At 33.9% G+C, this 18978-nt stretch overlaps 2 protein-coding genes across 2 annotated transcripts; one reads left to right on the top strand and one right to left on the bottom strand.

The window, feature by feature from the left end:
• Window positions 1–2010: 2010 nt before the first annotated feature.
• LOC100791282 (protein translocase subunit SecA 1-like) lies at window positions 2011–4324 on the bottom strand. The gene is given in 5 exon segments (NM_001254642.2): window positions 2011–2408; window positions 2699–2814; window positions 3518–3679; window positions 3784–3932; window positions 4032–4324. Coding segments are annotated over 5 exon segments (636 nt in total). The 5' UTR covers window positions 4222–4324; the 3' UTR covers window positions 2011–2389.
• A 4115-nt stretch (window positions 4325–8439) lies between these two features.
• Window positions 8440–18768, top strand: LOC100775985 (WD repeat-containing protein 48). The gene is made up of 19 exons (XM_003553699.5): window positions 8440–8754; window positions 9737–9843; window positions 10784–10942; window positions 11867–11932; window positions 12032–12121; window positions 12285–12590; window positions 12737–12834; window positions 13229–13264; window positions 13353–13473; window positions 13613–13849; window positions 14162–14257; window positions 14354–14419; window positions 14587–14625; window positions 14762–14896; window positions 15208–15569; window positions 16327–16420; window positions 16645–16836; window positions 17676–17798; window positions 18374–18768. Exons 2-18 carry the CDS (start codon window positions 9745–9747, stop codon window positions 17772–17774), a joined length of 2295 nt encoding a protein of 764 aa, XP_003553747.1. The 5' UTR covers window positions 8440–8754; window positions 9737–9744; the 3' UTR covers window positions 17775–17798; window positions 18374–18768.
• Window positions 18769–18978: the final 210 nt, after the last annotated feature.

Genomic DNA, 18978 nt, shown 5'->3' with positions numbered 1-18978 from the left:
TGTTGGATTGTTCACTTTAACATCATCTTTTCTCAACAATTGTACAGCATCCCTGCATCTCTATGAGATTTTAAACTAATCCAAACAAGTTAACCCTTCCTAGTCCTAGAACTCTTATCACATGGTGAAAGGTGTACACTCACTAATAACTAAATAACATGAAAACGATGTACACTTAGATCACGAACATTTTAAGTTTTAAGTGGTTTAAATAGTGCAGACTGCTGTAACAATAATGACTCCATTATAAAGTATCATTACTCACTCGCCAATTTGTGCTCCACTAGTTCATAAAAAGACAATAATAGGCATAAAAGGTTCACGATAGACAGTGGATAATGAGCAGGAGAAAACATGGATACCATGTTCTTCCTATAACCTCCAGTTTTCCAGCTAGTCCGCACACCTTTTTACCTCTTTGAAGCTGTGTGTTTTGAGATAAGACACGTTCCAACTTTTGTTCTACAAATGTTGATTTTCTTAACAATCTTGTTTCTACTCTTCTGTTGCTTGATAATAGACTATCTTATATTACCTGATGATATCGTGCGAAGATTAATCAGTTAAATAGATGAAATTTTATCAAATTTTATTTAGAGTGAGTAAAATATAATATTTTCCCATGACCTTATCATGTCAGCATCTAACTTGAGAACATCTATTTCCGTAAATAACTTGTGTTTCTTCTATATATAATCGGCCTTCGCTAATTAAACTTTTGATTGCTGTCTACTAGGAGCAAGGTAAATTGCGGTTCATATGTACAAATTTGTACTGAAACGTAGAAATTGTGTTAACATGAATGATTTGTACTAGAAGCATTCTTTGAAAAGCAATTTTTGCATTGGCACAGTACTTAATTCAAGCTGAAGTCCATGTTAAAATAATAAAATTAAATAGTAGTATTATCTTTAACTTAATTTATTATACTTATAGATATTATGTTCACGCATATATTGTGCTTCTTAAGGATTTGTGTTGGATATGGCTTAATAATTAAAAATAAATAAAAACTATTCTTACACAACCACAATGCACTGCAAAAGTTTCCTTGAGATTGGCGAGTAAAAGGTTAAGGCCATTAGTAACGGGGATGACACATGCAAATTTTGATAAGATATCATATTTCTCATTCTCATTCCCACATTAAAAAAATACCTTCTACATACCTCAATGGCTCAATGCTAAGAACTCACTCTCGTTGCTCGTTCTTTTTCAAGTAAGCAAAAAAAAAAAAGATAGCCAGACTAACAACGCTGTTTTGCGAACGAACTTGAAAAATATCCTCAGTTCCTCACTATAGCATAATCATGAGGTCAAAGATGTTACACGACAATAATAGAGATGTAATTATAATTGTAAAGTTGTAAGAATGAGTATAATATTAATTTTTAATTTTAAGATTAATACTTTAAAAAATAATGAGTATGAGACAAGTAAAAACCATATTCATTTTCATAATTTCTTGCAATAAATATCCATATCAATACTAAAACCTAAGTTGAGAATTGAGAGTGTCTCAACTCGAACGTGAATAGGAGAACGCTATCACAGTAAGTTGTTTAGGTCTGCTAGAAGACCCGCAGAAAATAGAAAGGCAAAGGCATGTTATCGGGGTCCAACCATGTAACTTTAACTTCCAGCATCCATGTGCCACTTTTTCTTCCCCAGTTTGATAATTAATTTAAGTACTTCCAATGACTAAGTGTGAGGTCATCTACGCCTCGCCACTGAACTTGACTGCCATACTTAAAGAAAATATTCCACATCAAGTCTCCTTTTCACCATTACCTATATCTTAAAACCCAAATCTACTGATGCAACTCGAGTACCAAATCCTGAATCCGATAGATGTATTAATTGTGTTTGGTACCACGTCCGTGACTCAAGTCTTGAACCATTTCTGCGTCAATTTTCAAGAAAAAACGCTGAAGCAACGAATAGGCGTGGATCAGAGTTTGGTTATGCATAACCAAACGGGCACTAAAATGATGATGATGATGACATAAATCAGTAAAAAATGAGTTTAAGCATTTTGACTTTTAGAACGAGACTACAATTATTTCTTATTCCCTTGCCTAATTAGGCAGGAGCAAGGGAAAGAAGAGAACTAACTAACTACTCTTGAACAAAACAAAAATATTCTGTTTGGTTCTGCCTATGATCACCTCAAAAATTAGAAAGCTAAAGAAAATCACGCAACTGTTGGGCAAAATATATCATCCTAAAATCAGCTTAGGGGCATGTTTGCAGTCTAGCGCATTGGCCAACTTGATCTGAACTGAATAAAATAAGGTACAACTGCAGATCAATTTAGCCATGTGTAGGTATGAAACCACCATAACAGATCAGGCTTCCTGGCAGTTTAACATTTAATCTCTGAATTCCTTCAATCCTTTCCGCAGCACCTTCATAAATAAATATGGAGTAGCATAAGGTGATTAATTTCGAAAATCTTTTCATGAAGATTCTGGATTTCTTGTATGAAATATTAAATTCATAACTTTTGGGGGGTGGGGAGGATAAAAAAAAAACCATATCCAGTTTAAAAATTAAAGTAATAAACAATTAAGATTTAGTTTCCCTATAAGTCTAGAACTGATAGAACGAGCAACTACCACAAGACAGAAGAAATAATCAGGAATCAGTTTGGTGCCTAAGAATTTTTTTTAAAAAAAAATAAGGGGAGAAAAACAACCTTTTGTATCTCTTCTTTGAACCACATGGACAAAGTGCATTCCTGCTAATTTGTCCAGCTTGGGCCAAATTAGACCTAGCAAGATCCAATGGAGTTGAACCAACTAGCTTTTGGACCTAGAGAACATGAAATATAAAATATAGCTGGTTAAACTCAAATTGAACACCCCAAAAAGCATTTACACTAATTATTTGACATTGTAAAGTTCTTATCTTGCTGCATATACTTCTCACACAAATCATAGTCATCAAAGATGTCAGTGACTTCATTTGTATTACATATATACATCCAAATCATGCAAATTTTGAAAGAAATTCTAATTAAAGATCAATACAACAACAAAAGCCAACAGAAAAATATAACAGACATTGACAAAGACATCAACATTTAGATACTTTGTTTTGATTTGGAGCATGATGCTATACAATACACTGCTAGCAACATAAGCCAAACTCAGGGAAGCAGTTCTGATGGATCTACATGCAGTATAATTCTGGAATTCTGTTATCCCCCATTCAAGAAGCCAGTAGTAATTACTTTATCAATTATCACCGAAATAAACTATGGACTAGGCTTGGCAGCAGGCTAGGCTAAAGGACCCAATTGATCTACTTAAACCAAACCCCAAATGTCGAGATAAATTGTCCAATCAATACCTATTTTCGAGTAGAAGTACGACAAAAGCAAGATTAAAAAAAAAAAAAAAAGGTAAGCTTTTAATGAAGCATTCCCCAAACTAAAATTTCTTCATAAGATGATAAATTGAGCCCAACTAGGTTGTAACTTGTAAGGAATTAAAGTAATAATTAGAAGCATTACTTCAGCAAAGCTTTTTGGCATTGGTTTTCCTTCTTCTTTTAGCTTCTCTAACTTCTTCTGTGCTTCCTTGGCCCAAGTAAACTTGGCAAGTGCATTCTCCACATCAGCAATCGTGCAATTACAATGTTTTGCCGCTTCTTGTTTCTGAGTTGTCTGGAGATTCTGAATATTATAAAACAAGATAAAAACATGAGACATGATAAATAAAATAAAAAAAAAAAAAACAAAACAAAAAAACAAAGTGAAGCGTGAATTTATGTAGAAACCTCTCCAGTGGGGTCCAAAGCACCGAGAAATCGAATTATGGCTTCGTATTTGTCGAAGGCGGAGGAAAAAGTGGCTTCGCTGCTTCGCCCAACCATGAACTCCTTAAACGCGCCTATTCTCTTTGCATTCTTCATTTCATCCGCAAAACCTGTGAGTGTGAGCAATAATATCATTATTAATAACGATGTAAGCAAGGAGAAGGGAGAAGGGAGAAGCGAGGGTGAAATTGGAAATAAAAGGAACTGACGGAGCAGACTGAATGATTCGGAGGCGTCTCCCTGGGACTGGGGCGTGCTGTTTTGGCCGGTGATGACGTTTTTGACCTTTTCCATCCATGAACCCTGCAACTGTGCCGTGGAGGAGATTGTTCGGTACTGGCATTTGCAATTCTGGTTTATCGAATAACAGATTTTGTTTAGGATGCGAAGTGAAGGCATCGAATTGATCACTCTCTCTCCAACTCCTACACTTCTATGGCTGCTGCAAGCCTGAAACTCAGCACCAACGGAACCAGGTTAGAATTTCCTTCGAAATTGAAATGCTGCGCTAGGCTCAAACCGACGTCGTTCATATGCTCGGAATAGCGTGCACTGCGCCCAGTCGCCTATGGTATTTTTTTTCTTCTTATAATAAAAAGACAATTTACTTATTTCAGCTAAAAACTTTTGATTTAATTTTTTTTAATTAAACACCAAATACCAATGGAAAACTATGATTTGGATTCTTTTTTATTAAACTATTTTTTTTAATTTTAAAGTCGTATTTTGTTTTAGGATTTTAAATTCGTAAAACCTTTTTTTTAATTTTTTAAGGTATACAACTTCTAAGTAGTAACTTGATTTATTTTTTTAAAAAAATGATGTTTTAATATTTGCAGAATTGCAGCCGTGTTTTAAATTTTTTAACCTATTCCTTTTTCGTAAATTTGTTTTTTAAATTTAGTAATGCTTATGATTTTATTTTTCTAAAATAAAAAAATAAAAAATATATATATTTAAATATGTAATAAATAATATTAAGTTGATTTTATTAGTATATTTTTTGTGATTTTATTTGATATGTTATTATTTTATTTTAATGTTTTATTATTTAAAACATGTTATATATATTTTTAATATAGTTTACTTTAAATATTTTTTATTTAAAGTTTAAATAATCTATCAATAAAAATACATTAAAAAAATTGAAAGATTTTAAATTAAAAATTGATTATATTTAAATAAAAATTATATATTTGTTAAACTAATAATGAGACGATGTCCCACAATAAGTTCCTTCTAGATGCGTATGGGTCTCTCATCTTGTTGGGCTTGATTTGTCTGTATTTGTTGTCCTCACGGTCGACTGCCTCTATCTCCTCTTGTTCTAGGATGCTGACGTGTAATTCTCCTTTGTTGTTGAAGTACATGATGACCACTGTTGTCATCTTTATCAACACTGTCAACATCATCATTGTCATCATCGTTGTTATTGTTGTTATCCTCATCCTCGTCCTCATATTCGTGACTCATATCACGTATTTGAGTAGGTAATGATGGGCAATAACAAAAACTCGATGGTGCAACATTATATGTAGATGGTGGAGTGTTGAAAGTGGTGACAAACATTTGTGAGGAGCCATAAAAAACATTTGAGATATAATAGACTTGAAATGAGTATTGAGGTATATATGATGAGAATCTCAGTGGTTGAAAACTTTGTTGACATCCTTCAGACGCATGACCAGAAAAACTTGTTGATTGATATTGTGCTTGTGATGGATGATGTTGGGACATAAATCCAAGAACATGCACTCGAGGTACATTAGGTTCCGCATATGATTGATGTTGGTGATGACCAGGATAATACTGTGATTCAAATTTATAAAGTTAGAAATAATAATGAATAATAATATCAAGAATGATTAAAATTGTAAAGTAGATTTACAACCTCAGTAGATATTGCTCCTTCACGCGATATATATCATCTAGTTCGATGTATATACCATTGCATGTATTTTGAATTTTCATGTAAAAGACCTTGGTCCATTTCACCATGAACAATATAATTATTCCAATGATTCCATTTGAGAATCCAGTGACGATGATGGTGAGGCCAAAAAATATGTGTTCTCCCTCTCATATCTATGTCGTGAATTTGATCTAGGTTTGATGGGTCATCTAAAATAATTTGTCGCAGTCCAAATTGTCTCATGACCCTGTCTATTGGATGTCATTCGACAATTGCAAAACATATGATAGAGACTTTTGCCCCAACAATCATTGATATCTCTACATCATTAATTAATGACCTTATTTCTGGTGTGTCATAAGGAGTCCACAAGAACTGTAACATATACATTATTATTGTAACATATTTATAATCGAATAGGAAATCGGAAAAAATAGTTAATTCATGAAAATTCAAAAATGAACCTCATTAATATGTAGTTTATCAAATATGATGCGTATCAATCTCATCCAATTGGTAGAAATATTTGGTTCGGTCCTTGGACGAGACCACCTTCGTGCAAGAGGAAATTTGAGTCCTTCTTTTACTTCTTCCATGGATATGTGATATATCTTTGAGGTAATACATTTAATGCGGTCTCACGCCCATGACTGTAGCAACAACAAACATTCATCGATTTCTGTTTGGTCCGGCTTCACAACTCGATCTAGAGCTCAGAAAAGGGATGCTAATACTGCTGCACCCCAATTGTAATGAATTGCCTCAGTTAAATTTGATAATAAAAGAAGATATATAAAATGAACTTTTCCACCTGATGTATATGAAATCAAACAACCGCCTATAATCATCATCATATGAGCTCTAGCATGTTGTGCAATGACAACATCATCAACATCAACGGGAAGTTATTGAAAATTTTGTCACAACCAAGTTAGGTAAATCATTTTACCTTTTACATACTTATCCGGTAGAGTTTTCCCGAGTAATGTCTGACAAGCAACACGTACATCACCGGTGATGAAACCGGTTACCAGCGATCCATCAATCTTCAAGCCCAACTGTAGAACCACATCTTGTAAAGTAATGGTTGTCTCCCCATGTGGAAAATGAAATGTTTGTGTCTCTATTCTCCAACGTTCGACCAACTCACTAACCAAATGTTGGTTAATATCAACTTTTACAATATTTATAATATGTCCGAAACCAGCTAAATTGATTATATTTTTTACCCGATTATCTATTTGATCCAACTGGGTAAAAGCTCAAACAGAAGAAACACGATTCATAAAAGCAAAAAAAAAAACTTGATTTACAAAAGCTGAAGAAGACTCGTTCTTCTTGTAATTTGGTGGATATCCAACCAGTTTGTAGCATTGAGCTTTCATATGATCCTGAATGCCATAATAAACACAGGTTGGGCAATCTTTCTGAACATTCTTGTTTTTGGAATCAACACCATTCTTGACCACAAAGGCATGAGAAGACTCAACATTAACTGAAGCATTAATTTCCCTCTACTTTTCTTCTCGAACAATAGGAGAAAACACCTTGGTGATAGAAAGGAATGGATCCATGGACAAAATTTGATCCCTAATAGACAAATAGGCTTCATTGAGACCCGTGAGAAAAGGCATGACATATTCCATTTGATCATAATCACTCCATGGTTTTATGTCATTGCAAGTACATGTGTGAGCATGTTTCAACTCAATCAATGACTCCTAAATCATTCTCAACTTTGCATAATAAGAAGAAACTGGCATAGACCCTTGCTCAAGCAAAACAAGATCACGTTTCAGATGAAAAATGAGAGGGCTATTGCGTTGCTCAAAACGTTTCTTGAGATTACTCCAAATAGCCTTAGTTGAAGAACAATGCGAAACACTAACCTGCATCTCCTTCGAAAGTGAATTCAAAAGCTAAGAAGCAACTATGTTATCATTGTGATGCCAAAGAGAATGAATAGCGGATCCAACATCTAGTTCTAGAACAAAACCATCTACAAAATCGAACTTGTTCTTGTCAAGAAGCACCATCTTCATTGCCTTCTTCCAAGATCCCAAATTATCGATAGAATGGATTCATCCAGGACTGTCATGAAAGAAAATTAGAGAAAACTTCAATGAAATAGAATAAGCTTAAAGATGAAGATGCTTCATGAGAAGCTAAAAAACTACGAATACGAAAGAATTTCTCTTGATACAATGTTAGATGAGAGAACTAGAAAATGAATTCATTGAAAATTGGTGAATGATTACACAATAATTACTATATATACATCAACTTAAAATTAAGTAACTTCTAACAAACTAACTGAAATAATTACCTTTACAATTACTTTAACTAACTCTAATACTTATCTTAGCAAACATGTCACTTAGACATTTTGTGCACCTCTATGTAAACATCTACTTAACAAGTTCAGAGTATTAACACCATTACATAGGGTGCAAAATAGAGTGTGTAGCATAATGTTCAGATAATATTTTTTTAATTTAATTAAATAATATGATATAACATAATAATAGAGAGATTTAATTGACTATCGGCGTAAGACAATTTAAAACTGATTGCATAACCATATTTCAAAATTTCTTTTTCTTTTTTCCTTAATTGATTTATTTTTTAATTTATAAGATTTTACTACGTGCTTATTCCGATTCTGAAAAGATAAAAAACAACCCGTTTGAAAGCCCTGGTTCCAGACGGTGCTGCTTATGAGTTACGATCAAACGCGAGCGAGCGTTAATCAGCGGCCAAAGCTGCGTACTTTTCCTCTCTATCTAGCTTTGGTTTATCCTTCATTGACGTGTAAAGACCATCTTGCCCTCAATTAAAAAGGCACAAAACGGGTCAAAGGATCTGCCGGAATAAATCTGGACGCCCATATTTACACACTCACGTTCGCTGCCCTCACCATTCTCTCTCTCTCTCCCAAACACTTTCTCTCTCTAAAGTTGAAGCTCCGTCACTGCAACAAAACAAGCACTCAAAGTGCGTCGAATTCGTCACTGATCACGGTTTGTTCCTTCCACTGTTCCATCTTCTCCTTCTCCAACTCGATTTCCTTTTGTTCGATTATTTTCTGCTTCCGATTCTACGAAACAGTTTATCGCATCGTATAATTAGTCTATTTTAGCCCATACTTCGTTGCAACGCGCTTTACCTTATGATCGTGCCGCTTAATTTGTGCGAAGGGTTATGTTTTCGTTTTCCGACCTCTTATTTGTTTTCTCTTTTCCTTCGTTTGCGTTATTTATGTCGATGATTTGGGGTATTCAATAGCTTCTGCGTGTTCGGTCTGTTATGGCTTTTAGGTGTGCGTTTGGTTATTGATTACGTAGCTCTGCGTTTTGATTTGATTCGCATTGAGTCTTCGATGCGTTTGATATGCGATTATGCTTTGACTGGTGGTTCGGACAGTATCGAATGAATAAGTGTGAACTTCGCCTGGATTCTGAGGTTAACATTGAATTATTATAAGAAAGGATGTAGCGTGTTTGGAAACCGGTTGAGAATTACGAAATCAGGTCTAGGACGTGGGAGCTATAACTATTAGCTTAGCTTCTTAGTAAATGTGAAAAACACTTATAGAGTTGTAGATTTTAGTATCAGTATTTGGGATAAAGAGTAAGGTTCGTCTCATATAATGGCAGAAGATATTTGATAATGATTAGCTACTGCTACAGAGAATTCTTAATTATAGTTTCTTGGAGCTCCCGGGTTATACCGTTATGCGGTTATGCCTAATGCTTTTCTGTGTGTGGTTTCTGTGGGAGTAGAAGTGTTTGGATGTGTCTGTCTTTAACTGTGCCCTTGAGAGAGTTTTTCTGCGCTGCAAACTTTCTTTGGTTAAATAAATGGTCATAATTCACAAACTATTAATTTTATTTCATTTTATTTTTAATGCGGTTGCCAATGCTCCTAAGTAGAATTCCTGATATTGAATTATTTTTTCACCTGAGGTTATTAATTACACTATGTGATTTGTGTAATTAACAGTTTCGGCAATGCACCGTGTGGGTAGTGCGAGTAACGGAAACAATTCAACTCGCCCGCGCAAGGAGAAGAGAATAACCTACGTGTTGAATGATTCTGATGACACAAAGGTGAACTCATTATTTATTTATTTTTTCTGTTCCATGAAAACAGACAAGTTTCATGCTTGCTTCTAGTAGTTGCATCTTTATGCTTATAAATTTTTCCTTTGCTTCCAAATGGGTTAACTAGTTGAACCTGACTGGGCTGTTTTCAATGTTGTTAAATAACCGTTATAGTGCTGCCATAATGCTATGCTATGGTGTTTTCCGACCCCTCCGCCATAGGCAATTTGTGTAGGGAGGCCCGCTATGGCAGTGCCATAGGCTGCAATGATGTGTTTATTTGGTGGAATTTTGGCCCTCAGCCATATTCTGCCATCTGCCATTGATAACCTTGGTTGTTTTTAATAAACACATGCATTTCTTACTTGGATGAATATATTATTTAAATTATACAGTGAATCCCCAATTTGGTTCTTGCAATTTTTTTTTAACTTAATTTTCTGCTAAAAAATTAGTGACATCAAATTGTGCTCTATCGAGAATTTTGGTTATTGACTCACATCAATTGGGTCCTATTAAACAATATTTGCACTAATTTGATATTAAAACCTGTCATTTGAGGATCAAATAGATGTGATAACCTTTTGAGGACCAAATTGGTGTTCCAAAGATTTTACAAAGATCAAAATGGAGGTTTACCCTAAATTTAATATTATTTTCTCTTTTTACATTGACTTAGACCCATTTAATGGTAGGCATATCTTGACCTTTTCTTTTTAATATTTATCCAATATTTTACTTTCTAATTAATCAAACCTTCATTAATAGTTCATATTGTACTTGGCTTGGCTCCTTAATTCCAGGTACTTAGCATTTTGCTTTGCATGGTGTTATGTCAAAGATTTTTATTTTTTCATCAATATTTCTTATTTTGGTTGATTTCAATTTTGATAGTTTTCTTAGTTGCACAGTCTAGAATCATATGTAAGTTGGCTCTTTTCTGCAGCATTGTGCAGGCATAAATTGTCTGGCTCTACTTACATCTGCAGCATCTGATGGGTCTGATTATCTCTTCACTGGGAGCCGTGATGGTAGGTTAAAACGATGGGCACTAGATGTGAATAGAGCAACATCATCGGCTACCTTTGAATCTCATGTCGATTGGGTAATCCTTTTTTATTTTTCTTTCCTTTTTGATTTGTTAGTTGACTTCTAATTTTGTAACTTGTGGTACATAATATTGTTTTTTTTACCATGGTTACTTGATGAAGCTTCACCTAATGTTTTTTTTTTTTAAAAAAAGAAAAATTATTCCCAATCTCTTTGGTGAGGTCAAAAAGGTGTAAGAAAGTATATGATATTGCAACGTGGGAAACCTATTTACCATGCCATGTGCAAAACATGTCTCATTCTTGGGATTTTTCCATCTTGGTTTTGATTATGTGGGGACTGTTTGATTAGGATGAGTTTTGTGCTTTTCTTCTTCCAAAATAGGTCTGTAATGGTGTGAATTTGATATTTGTTTTTATTTAGTATATTTTGTTTAGTTCTTTTTGTGCTCTTCTTCAGACATTCTTTCATGCAGTTTATAATGATTTGTTGTGTTCTTTTTGTGTTGAAGTTTAATGAGCTTAATTCTAATAGAAAAGGTATGGTTGAAAGAGAAAAGGAAATGAAAACCCATTGGATTCTCATGTTCAGAAAATCCTAAAACTGCAAGTGCAACTGAATTTGAGTATTGTATTGTGTGAGATAAAGTTATCACTGCATTCTTGAACTTAGGCTGTCTTTTTGTCTTGTTTCCTTCTCTTGTATCGTAAAATTCATAATATCCTTAAGTTTCACCTGGACATTTTTTTCTTTAAAATATCCTTATGTTACCAGAAATTTATGCAATTTTTTTTGTTCAACATGTCAATGTGCCAGAACTTATGATCATTCTTCAACTTTTACTTTTTCCCCGAAAGTCCAAACCCTGTTTCATTAGCATTTAAGTTATACCATTACCCACAATGCATGACACCTGCACAATCTATAACGCTAGCAACAGCATACAATTGAGTATGTAAATGTTATTTTATTCTTGCAGGTTAATGATGCTGTTCTTGTTGGTGATAGCACACTTGTTTCTTGTTCTTCAGATACAACCCTTAAGGTTTGTTGATTGCAAGCTGTTTTTTGTTCCAATCAATCCTTGCTCTTCATCAATAACACAGTACTTACATAGTTATTTACACCTTTTTAAATTTGTTAGACATGGAATGCCTTGTCCTTTGGAACCTGTACTAGAACACTCCGACAACACTTTGACTATGTTACTTGCCTTGCAGCAGCAGGAAAAAATGTAATGTACTTCAAACATCTTATGCTTCTTATTAAGTGTGTCAAGAAAAAAGTTCATTTTATTGTTTTTATACGTTCCACATTGAGTCAGATAGAAACTTTGGTTGAATTATCAGTATCGTCAAATCCATTATTTGATCGTTTAATAGTGTCATGCATTTTAGAGCAATATTGTTGCCTCTGGTGGCCTTGGCGGGGAGGTTTTTATATGGGATATCGAGGCTGCCATCACTCCGGTTTCTAAGTGCAATGATGCTACAATTGATGAATCTTCAAATGGTATCAATGGTTCTGGCAACTTACTACCATTGACAAGCTTGCGTCCTATTAACTCAAGCAACAATATGTCCATGCACACTACTCAAACTCAGGGATACATTCCAATTGCTGCCAAAGGCCATAAAGATTCTGTTTATGCATTGGCTATGAATGAAAGTGGAACAATTCTTGTCTCTGGTGGCACAGAAAAGGTACAATATGGCATATGCTCTGAATTATTGAGGCTTCTTTACATTTGAAACAGTAGAGAGGGTTTCTTGCGCTGTAGTAGCTTGAAAGTTTTGGGATGTTGTCTCTGACCATGGCTTATTTCTTCAACTTTTTTGGGGTTCACTAGGTTGTGCGTGTCTGGGATGCAAGATCAGGATCAAAGACTCTAAAGCTAAGAGGACATACAGATAACATCAGGGCTCTGCTTCTGGATTCTAGTGGCAGGTTTGTGGAGTGGATATCTAATTTTAGTTGCAATTTTTCAGTTTACAATTGTATTTTAAAGTTGGTAGCTTGCTTTTTCTCCTATTTATTTATAATTTCTTTATTATCATAAAATTCTCTCTCTCTCTGCATTGATCTTTCCCATTTGACATTTCTATGTTTTCCCACACATATAGATAACAACACACATGAATAACGTAATACTTTCGTTGGCTATAATATGTTGGACCTATTTAATAGTCAATCATACAGTGAATTAAATGCTGTTGGGTTTTCTTTTCGTTGTATGCAGCCATGCATCATTTCATTTGACAAATTTGTTAAGTTCAAATTGAGTAGTATGTTTTTTTTCCCAACAAGACAGCTGTGATGTTTTTAATGTTCATTACTGCAGATATTGTTTATCAGGATCTTCAGACTCTATGATAAGGTAATGCACACATATGGAGTTATTACCATTTCTGTTTGTTTTGTTTTGTTTTGTGTTTGACTAATAATCTGTCCAACTTTCCTCATAGGCTTTGGGATATAGGTCAGCAAAGATGTGTGCATTCTTATGCAGTTCATACAGATTCTGTTTGGGCACTTGCCAGCACCCCAACATTTAGTCATGTTTATAGTGGAGGGAGAGACTTTTCAGTGAGTGCAACCTTCTATTAAATTTAACATCAAACTAATTTTTTTTATCATCACATCTTGAATTTGTCACATTACATCTCCTTTTCTTGTTTAACTAGTGAACCTCGTATTCTAATGTTGTATTCTTTTATACCCTAAGTTATACTTGACAGATTTGCAAACTAGAGAGAGTAGTTTGCTTTGCACAGGCGAGCACCCTATTCTTCAGTTGGCTTTGCATGATGATAGCATTTGGGTTGCATCAACAGACTCTTCAGTTCATAGATGGCCAGCTGAAGGATACGACCCACAAAAGATTTTCCAGAGAGGCAATTCTTTTTTAGCTGGAAACTTGTCCTTTTCGAGAGCAAGAGTGTCAATAGAAGGATCTACCCCTGTATGTTATATTTATTTCTGAAAAAAAATCGCTATATTACTTTCCTATTATTATATCTTCAAATTTTATGTTGCTCTTCGTTCTCGTAATACCAGTTGCTATGTACATGTATAGATGAAGCATGTTAGTTTACATATTTTTTATTAGTACTTCCTGTTAATGAATATGATGGAGTTTGTTTTCAAAATAAGTTTTTGTTGAATATATATATATATATATATATATATATATATATATATATATATATTCTTTTGGTTCTTTCCATCCTGCTAATAATTCTCCTTTTGTTGTCAAAATTACTTATGTTAATAGGTTCCTGTATATAAAGAACCTACCTTAACTATCTTGGGTACACCTGCAATAGTACAACATGAAGTTTTGAATAATAAGAGACATGTGCTGACAAAGGTAACCATGGTGTTTTCTTGTAATTTTATTATGCCTTGCATATTGGCATAACCTTTTTCTGTTATTTTCTTAACTGATGAATAACTTTCGGTAAAGGATGCATCTGATTCAGTGAAGCTGTGGGAGATTACCAAAGGTGTTGTGATTGAAGATTACGGAAAGGTGACAACTGGTTGCATTTTCATGTTGTAATTTGTATGACAATCTTGTTTGCTATTGAAGTAGATTGTCTGTCTGTAATGGATGTTATTTACAAATTTAAACTATAGACCATAGGGGACTCATTTGTCGGTTCATAATAGCTCATGCTGTACTTGTGGACTATCTAGGTTTCGTTTGAGGAGAAAAAGGAAGAGCTATTTGAGATGGTATGATTACTGATTTACCTCATTGATTTCATTTTAAAATATATTTTTTTCTTGGCTAGAAAACATGACGATTTCCAATAGTTTATTTGTTCAAGTTGGCTTTTAATTTTCCTCCAATGCTGCATTGCTGCTTTAGGTTAGTATTCCTGCATGGTTCACAGTGGATACCAGGCTTGGAAGCTTGTCAGTCCATTTGGACACTCCTCAATGTTTCTCTGCAGAGATGTATTCAGCAGATCTTAACATTGTAGGCAAGCCTGAAGATGATAAGGTAATGGCTTAATTGTCATGATATGTATTCGCCCTTATCTTAAATTCCTAATTATATTAATATTAATTTTGCTCCTAATTTTTGGCTATAATTGATGTCAATTCTTTACAATTGTCAGTTAGTGGCACATAATCATGGTCCCTAGTATAATGGACATGGAAGTATTTAAGGTTTTTTTTAAAAGAAAAATCTGTTAAACTGACATTGGCTGAGTTTGTGTCACGAAATATGTGAATCATGCATGCGACCTAATGAGAATGTTTTCAGTAGTTTACTGTCAACGATCTAAATCAATGCCTTTTATTCTGCAGATTAATTTGGCTCGAGAAACCCTTAAAGGGCTATTGGCTCATTGGTTGAGAAAACGAAAGCAAAGAATGGAATCCCCAGCTCCAGCTAATGGGGAGTTATTATCTGGAAAGGATATTTCTTCTAGAAGTCTTGCCCATTCTAGAATTGAGGTTGATGGTAGTTCTGAGAATGATGCTATGGTTTATCCTCCATTTGAATTCTCAGTTACTTCCCCTCCTTCCATTATTACTGAGGGCACTCATGGAGGTCCCTGGAGAAAAAAAATTACTGATTTAGATGGAACCAAGGATGAGAAAGACTTCCCCTGGTGGTGTCTAGACTGCGTTTTGAATAATCGGTTACCTCCCCGAGAAAATACTAAGTAATTTTTCCTTCCTCTTTACTTTTCCCTCCCTAAATAGTTGCATTAAATCACATGGTTGTACTTGAAAGGAATAAACCAAGCTTGTGAGTTGTGACAGTTTGTATATTTTGTTAATGTAGCATAATTGCCTAACTCTATGATGATTATATCTATTTATCACATCCAAAACGTATGGTGGTACTTAACATGTCTTTTGTTTTTTTTTTTTTATCAATAAAATTAATATATATATATATATATATATATATATATATATATATATATATATATATATATATATATAAAGTTAAACAGTACCAGAGGTACTGATACAAAAGGTATATACAGTCCTTATATCTAGACACCAGCAATGAATGGTATTCTAGATACTAGGAGAACATCTAGTTTGTTCTATTTGTATCACCCATTACATATACAAAACCTTGTCCAATGTTGCTTGACCATTGATTTAGATGAATTGAGAAGTCTTTCTCAAAATGTCTTTTGTAATTGTGGTACTTAACTCCGTTGATATATGGTTAAGAAGTTGTTGAAATCTATCTTATTAATTCTGTGGTATATGTTGCTTGGTGTTATCTATCTACTGAACACAGTATCTTTGAACCTTTCTTGTACTTTTAATGGTTATTGCCATGAAAATTGTCTACGAATTTGATTGTTTTAGTATGATTGCAATCTCAGACTAATTATATAATGCTCTTTTTGATATACATATATATATATATATATATATATATTGTGATAACTACTGCAGATGCAGTTTCTATTTGCAACCATGTGAAGGCTCTTCAATCCAGATCCTCACACAAGGGAAGCTAAGTGCCCCACGTATATTAAGAGTTCACAAAGTAAGTTTTTATATTACTTGACAATTGGTATTAATAATTGCATTAATAATCTATGCATGTGTTGTTAAGTTGGCTTTGATCATGCTTTCCGAAAGTATTACTTTTTTTGAATTTAGTTTTTAGTTTGAGTGTGCATGTGTGTGGATTACGTAAACATTTTTCTCACAGGTAGATTATGCATTTTTTGAAGATCAATTTAAATTCCCTTTTTTTGGTTGGTTTAGGTTATTAATTATGTAATAGAGAAGATGGTGCTTGACAAACCTTTGGATAGCTTAAGTGGTGATGGTAGTTTTGCCCCTGTACTTACTGGGTCACAGTCACCACTTCAAGCAGTTGGGGATGGATCTTTTCAATCTGGATTTAAGCCTTGGCAAAAGCTTAAACCTTCTATTGAAATATTGTGCAACAACCAGGCAAGTAATATGTTGTCTACTTGTGCATATAGCATGGTTTTCTAGATGCTGAGATTGAGCAAGTTCATGCTTTATTTTTCTATAGTTGGTTTACTTTTCAATGTCTTTGCATGCCTTCTAGAATCTATTTGCTAACTTGATTGGCATTTTTAGTTTTCCATTATGGTGTTTTCTGGAAGTCATTGAAAAAATCACATCTCCTTAGAATTATGTACTGTGCATGTTGGTTTCTAAATTTGCATATGCAAAGTTACAACTTTGACTGACTTCTAGAGTTCATGATGCAGGATGAATTGATTAAATATTGGGCAGTAACTTTAAATATGCTTTAAAAATTCGTGGTTTGATTATCCCAAAATTCCATGCAATTTTCCTTATAGCTTTATACCTAGGATTTCCTTTAGCAGTGGCATTATTCGTCGTGTTAGATTTTATTTTCACCAGATATCACAAGATGCTGATAATGAGATTTTAGACTTAAATTCTTAACCCACTGGTAGGCCCATAATTATAAAATTCAATTTCAGATATTAGACTCTCCTAATTGAGTCTTTTGGCTTTTGTATTTAAGTCTTAAAATAGATCGTAGTACTTGTATTTGATCTGTACTTTTAACTGTTCTTGTGTGTTACCAACTTTGTTTTCAATTTCATGTTTTAATCAAGTTATTGAACATATAATGCCTTTGATTGGTTTGAGGATGACAGCAATTGTTTTTTGATATTGTTTGGCCCAAATTGATTGAATGTTTTATTTGATTCACAATTGACTTTGCTTTGTGAGATACTGTTTTTCATTAAAGTAATGTGCATTTAGCCAGCTGTTCGGTTTATTTCCAGGTTCTGTCTCCTGAAATGAGCTTAGCCACAGTGCGAGCTTATATATGGAAGAAATCAGATGACTTGGTTCTAAATTACAGACTAGTTCAAAGCAGGTGATTACAAATTGCATATGCATCAGAGGTGAGTTATTGAGCCTTGCTTGATTTTTCTGAGCTTACAATATTATATGTAACGCTTTTATGTATTTTCATTCCTGTATATTCGTATTTTGTAAATGTAATTTACTGCCAAATGGAAAGGCGAAATAGTTATTTTACGATAATATTTCTTTTTTAACTGATGTGAATGTTGATAAAAGTGATCTTAGGTGATAAAGCCTAATCTTTATTAATAATGTGATCTCTTTCAGATAGAACGAAAGTGAGCTTTAACCATGTCTGAATGGTCATTATTGGTATCGCAAGTAACTATTAAATGATTTTGATGCATTACTTAACCATTTCTTAACCATTTCTTTTGCTTTCTTACCCTTTGCGTCATGTTTTATCAATAGAAGAAAAATAATTTATTTTACTGAATTTTGTTGTCTTCAGTACAAGCATCACCTAGTTGGATAAGGTTTTTGTTGTTCCCATACGGAATTTACTTCCTTCTTTTCATTGTTCGTTCATCTTGAGTGTGGCAAAAAAAACTTGATTTATGCTGTCTCATCAGGGATTGCAGACTTCATTATGAATTATGATTTATACTTGCAGGTTTTATTGTGATTATGTAAAATACTTCTGAGCGCCATTTCTTCTTGTGTTGCCTGCATTGATTGGTGGAATTATAGGAATTTGTAAATTCTGAGCTGTCATTTATCGCCAAATTTAGTGACATTCTCCAAATCTGCTTGGATAGTTTTTTCTTTAGTGGAGAGCTGTCACTGTAAATTTTGAACCATATCTAGCTGGGGTGCATACTTCTGCTGGAAATGGCGGAATCGGCTGCCTCTAGCATGATGATGAAGGTTTTTAATTGACTCTGTTGAGAATTAGTGGGAATCATACTGGCACAGTGGGGTGTTTTTCAGGAATCAGGTAGTTGATTTAGAGATGACAATAATAACATTGTAAATTTGAATTGTGCGTTAAATATCTGGCCATAGAAATTATGTTGTCCAGGTGCATATTTACATGATAAAATTTTGTTAATTGTTAATAATATTATTCTCATTTGTTCAAATTAGTCATTGGATATCCTGTGCTAGTTCTCAGCTAACACTGTATTTGGGTCCTGTGTGTGCATATTTGAGTTTATTTGATATGCAATTCTGAAAGGCAATGTTAAAAGGAATCAGCAATTTAGCATGACTTGAAAC

Source organism: Glycine max, chromosome 19, assembly GCF_000004515.6.
Source record: "Glycine max cultivar Williams 82 chromosome 19, Glycine_max_v4.0, whole genome shotgun sequence".
NCBI lineage: Eukaryota > Viridiplantae > Streptophyta > Magnoliopsida > Fabales > Fabaceae > Glycine > Glycine max.
The sequence above is the reverse complement of the archived record's forward strand: the minus strand, read 5'-3'. Positions and strand labels throughout refer to the sequence as shown.

Excerpts from the sequence above, each read along its gene's own strand:
- LOC100775985 (XM_003553699.5), top strand. The coding sequence starts at position 9,745 with ATGCACCGTGTGGGTAGTGCGAGTAACGGAAACAATTCAACTCGCCCG. Across the intron at positions 10,943-11,866 it reads TTGAATCTCATGTCGATTGG|GTTAATGATGCTGTTCTTGT; the intron begins GTAATCCTTTTT and ends TTATTCTTGCAG. Across the intron at positions 13,850-14,161 it reads CAATAGAAGGATCTACCCCT|GTTCCTGTATATAAAGAACC; the intron begins GTATGTTATATT and ends TTATGTTAATAG.